The sequence below is a fragment of the Cephus cinctus genome, unplaced genomic scaffold (assembly GCF_000341935.2).
Source record: "Cephus cinctus unplaced genomic scaffold, Ccin1 Ccin1_scaffold0637, whole genome shotgun sequence".
In the NCBI taxonomy this organism is placed as follows: Eukaryota; Metazoa; Arthropoda; class Insecta; order Hymenoptera; family Cephidae; genus Cephus; species Cephus cinctus.
In genome coordinates this window covers 298269-303287 of record NW_014333276.1, presented here as the reverse complement: position 1 = coordinate 303287, position 5019 = coordinate 298269, and the positions used below count along the sequence as shown (strand labels likewise).

The 5019-nt window shown below is 42.7% G+C and overlaps 1 protein-coding gene across 5 annotated transcripts in view; it reads left to right on the top strand.

Annotated features, from left to right (window-relative positions):
- LOC107269340 (ATP-binding cassette sub-family G member 1) overlaps window positions 1-5019 on the top strand; it is a 23546-nt gene that overhangs the window by 9903 nt on the left and 8624 nt on the right. For 2 of the 5 annotated variants that reach the window (XM_015743072.2, XM_025086620.1), the window contains exon 3: window positions 2279-2409. The exons of 1 other annotated variant lie outside the window; for it this stretch is intronic. In XM_015743072.2, the coding sequence (XP_015598558.1) occupies window positions 2279-2409 (131 nt within the window). Of the gene's footprint in view, window positions 1-1203; window positions 1544-2012; window positions 2410-5019 lie in introns of those variants that run through there. 2 more of the 5 variants (XM_015743069.2, XM_015743071.2) reach the window with 2 other exon arrangements.

Below are 5019 nucleotides of genomic sequence, written 5' to 3'. Positions count from 1 at the left end.
TAATACACACTCTCTTTCTCTCTGGCTGTTTCGTCACGCACAATCAGTGACCGGATCCTTTCGTCTCTGCTAACCCACAAACAGTCCACGAGTTTCACCGGCTCGAACTTCACTTCAAATCGGAACCAAGCCAGGAAGTAGCTACCTCAGCATCTAAGAGAGAGAACCTCAAACCTAAATTGCAGCATCATACAAGAAGAATCAAGAAGGAGCTTTTTCCCGTCTCTATTTGTCAGGCTGGTCGAAAACTAACTGTCCCTCTTTTTGCGCCCCCCCCCCCCCCCCCCCCCCCCCCCCCCCCCCCCCCCCCCCCCCCCCCCCCCCCCCCCCCCCCCCCCCCCCCCCCCCCCCCCCCCCCCCCCCCCCCCCCCCCCCCCCCCCCCCCCCCCCCCCCCCCCCCCCCCCCCCCCCCCCCCCCCCCCCCCCCCCCCCCCCCACAGTCCGAGTTCACCCGAACTCTGTGGATCGCCCCCCTTCTCGGCCCGGTCTTCGTTCTCCGTTTCATTCTCGCTCACCGGTAATCATCCTTGCGACGCATAACTACTTGATGCTTTCGGGGGGCGCGCCGATCTTTCCTGAGTCCATCGGTCCTCGTGGGCATTATATCGGCGGCTTTCCGGCCCCCTCTATGATCCTTATGGAACGAGTCGTCCCGCGGATGCCGTGTTACACTATATATGTATAGATAAAAAATTAGAAAATTTCATACACTCGTTCGATATAATCGAAATCGATTAATCACTTGACAGTTAACGATTCTCCGATCTCCATACAATGGTACAGCTGAAACGAGCTGTATAAATTGGGGTTTCGGGGAATCGACAAGATAAATGACTACGAAATTTTTATTGTTCGTAATGTCAGCGTGATCAAAGTTTTCCGTTCGTCCATTTGCTGTTTCTTTACGACCTGTTTATTATGGAATTTCTTTCGAGCATCAACCGTGTGTAGATCTTTTCAGTGACACTGTGTTTATAATTCATATAGATTAAAATCAGGTAAGATACATGACACTTCGGACAGATGAAAGATCGTAGACCAATATCATGAGTGTAGGATAATGTAGGCGATTAAATTTGTCAGAGAATATTGAATTTGTGGACTTTGTTCTTTTCGATAAGAATATAACGGGTGTCCATGTGCATTACCGACCGCGCAGAGGAACGTCCGTTAACACTGAGTCACGCTCGCCACTGCGACATTCAGTAAGCTTTAGTTTGCGTCGAGACGTCGAGTCGTGAGGACGTTTCTTGAAGGGTATCGTTACGCTTAGCCCTTAGAGAACAAAAGAAATCTTATATTTTTTCGTACTCGTGTGTCAGGCAGCGAATTTTAGTTTACTATTATATAAAAAGACTTTAACTGAGTGATTTCTTTACGAACGCTGTGAAATTGGTAGAAAAAAGAAGCGGACGATTCCAGTTCGAAAAAATCTCGTTGTCGACAATGAACATTTTTCGTTATGCTCGATAGATCGTAGATCGTAAAAAATTCCTCACGCAAAGTGTGCAGATTTGTTTTTCATCTTGGAGAGAGAAAAAATGTAAGACTTACCATAGGAAATGTTTTCTTGTTTTTCTTCACTATCTTTCTCTCGTTGATCGCCGATTTAGTAGATACTTGAGCAAATTTCTGAACCTCTCTTTGGACGTGCCTTTGCTGCTTTGTTACTAACTGGCGAAGAGAGAGTCGTCGCTCATATACATAGATAAATACTTCGGGAAATCGTTGAATGGAAACCTTTGCATGGATGTTTTTATTTATGATTCTGTTAATTGTTTCTTTTCAAATCGTAATCGAACACTGATTTTATACCTCTTTCGTTGTTTATTATTTCAATTTTCTCTGCCGTAATAAAGTTATTGTTACCTCAATTGATTATTCGGAGTAAGTGATGAAGTTCGCTCAGATCGACTACGCATGAGGATCGTTGAGATTTTTTTTGTTGTTGATACAAAAATTTTCTCACTCAAAGTTGAAAGATACAATATTTGGAGTGTTTTATCTTGCAGGCAGTGAGACAAAGCTGTCGGCGATACCTACGAGCAAAGATCGTTAACCTACGTTCACGCAAGACAAAACAAAAGTGCATTAACACCCATCCCCAGTTGAATTAACCACTGACCTAACCGTTGCTTCGCGAGTCGAAGGTCGTGATATAGGCATTATTGAACAAAGAGAATAGAAAGTCATTGGGCAATAACAAAGTGATAAAGATGACGTTCGAGGGTAACAGTTCGAAGGACGACGATTCGAATGGGATTTTATTGCAACCCAGGAAAGGCTCGACAGTTCGGCTGCAGATCGTTCCGGCACAACCGAAGACGATAACGCATCTGCCGAAAAGGCCGCCGGTGGACCTGGCGTTCACAGACCTAACCTACAAAGTGCGAGAGGGTCGCAAAAACAGTGAGTAATTAAAAGTCTATATGATAAGTTATTTATTATTTATATAACTCTGGTGCCCATGTGTGTCGAGCATTAGAAATTTCACTCGCGAACGCACTTGAACCTACGCCGCGGCAATTCGAATGTCACAAATTGCTCAATCGTGATTCGAATTTACGTTTCGAGGAATGTTAACGATCCCGATAGATCATTCTTTCCTAGGTGGAATTGATCGATCAAGGACGATCGTTCCTTTGATTATCTGTGGGAACAGGCGAGATAAAATTATACGTTAAAATTGTAAAATGAAAAATTAAATAAAAAAAAGTACATATAACGTATAAAATAGAATTTTTTTTCGATGACAATCGATAGTTTGCTTAATGGATCGGAACGAACAAACTTTTCTTTACGTTTGATTTATTTTTTTTCGAATAAGGAACTGGTTTTCGATGACATTGACCACGGAGTGAAAGTAATCGCATTACGCTCGACCACGAATACGATTTCATGGCGTCCCATGTACATCCTACAAGTACCACCACAAAAAAAAATCGTCCGATACTCTTGTATATGTCAAACAAAACAAAAGATTTGCCGCGAATGTCAATTTTAAAATTACCGTTACGGTTGCGGGTGCACGGTACCGCGCATGCGCGCACGACGTACTACGTAAGTCATAAAGTTTCCGCGACAAGCATACTTTGATGTGGCCGTTCACCATTCTTGTTGGATTTCTCAAGCGCTAGAGGGATTAACGACCGAGGTTTTGCAAGAAGACCGGTTACGAGATAATGTGCTCTAAGATATATTCCTAGATAAAACGATATCTCGCAGTCGCTGCTATTAACCTTCCCACAATGCCTTGTCAATGACTGACCGCGCGGTTCGTGGGCTTAAAATGTGCAAGTTACTCGAACGAACGGTTTTGTTAGTTTCGGCGTATGATAATATGGAAATACTCGTAATGTCACTGATCGTAAAAACAAAATATATCGATAAACTTTCCCCACACACGCGCTCGTTTTCGCTTTTTGTCACTTGCTTGCTCGCTTATCGTGCTTGAAAATATGTGCGTTCCTTCGTAAATAACGATATCCTTTGTTCGGCACCTCGTGACCGCTCTAAACTCTCATTTGGGATTACTCATCAATTGTTCTCACACGAAGGAAGACACTGGGCTTCAAGTCCGAATGATACGACAGGAGAATAAAACGTGCGTATCTCGACAAAGTCATTTTCTTTGGTATAAGACAGATGTTAGGTTAGGTTAAGTCAGCTGTACGACGCGTATCTTTCATATTGCAATTGACGTAACGCGTGCACGTTACTTTGATATTTTTTTTAAAAATCGATAGCTCAAGTCATCGGCGAAGATTGTGTTCATTATCGATAATCTGACATTGAAATTCCTTGCTGGGCATTTTTGTCCTCTTTTGAGCTCCTTTATGATAAGCGGCCTTGAAATTTCGCTCGGACCGTCGTACTTTATTCGTTTCTCGTAACGATCCTCACGATATACATTCTCTGTCTATGGGCATAGTGAAAATCGGCTACCTTGAAACCGACGCACGAGCGTACAATTTTATTACGAGTTATCGCAATCCTGTATTACTCATACCTCCCGAATGTTACGTGTGGGTCAGGTTATGGTGGACTTCATAATTGTCCACGAGGACAATAAAATTTAACGAGTATCCGATTAACAAACTTGCTCCTCGACTTGTTTAGCCAACAATTGAGAACCCTGACCGCGTTCAATCTCAAAGTTACAATGTTTTTCGGTGGATGAGATTGAGGGCTTTTTCTTGAAACATATTTTATCAATTTTATCGGCTAAAGGATATAAACATTTTGTCCCGATCTTATCAGAATAAGTTGCAACAGGTATTCGAAGCAGTGATCATACTTTTTAATATTAAATTCGAACGCGTCATTGAACGTACGAAATCGTTATGGTCGAGCGTACGATCAATCGTACAAAATTGGAAAGGTTCGTGACTTACAGAATTGCCACGCTTTAGCATCTCTCGCTAACTAACTCAGTAATCGGGTATAGAAAGTTGTGACGGCAATTTTTGCAACTCTACTTGCGCAATTACACGCTCTCCGGCGGTGGGCCTCTTCCAGACTAGAGCCATTTCTAATCGAAATAGACTTCGAAAAATACGAGTAATATCATACGAGAGCAATCGCTTCCAGTTGCACCTATATGTGTATATATATATATATAGTATCACGTCGATTGCATTCAGAGACAATATTCTCTGTTCCCCATGTACATCCGGTATGTTCGCATAAGCTGCAGGTATCGTACACTGCAATTGCAATTACTTGAATAGCGTTCGAGCTCCGGATAATTATTAACACGGAATGCAACGAAGGACGGCGTAATATATATATATATACACGCAGAATTATTCACTAGAAACGCACCGCCTGAAGTTAGCGCGCCCATTTGAGTCTTATGGTTCAGATAGTTCATTTCGGCTGAATAACCTGATTTCTGTATATATATATATATATGTAGTATACAGCATGTACATTCGGACGTCATTGAGTTAGAAACGCAAAATTTTTATTTAATAGAATTCATAATGGAGTCGATGACGTGCACCCCCCCCCCCCCCC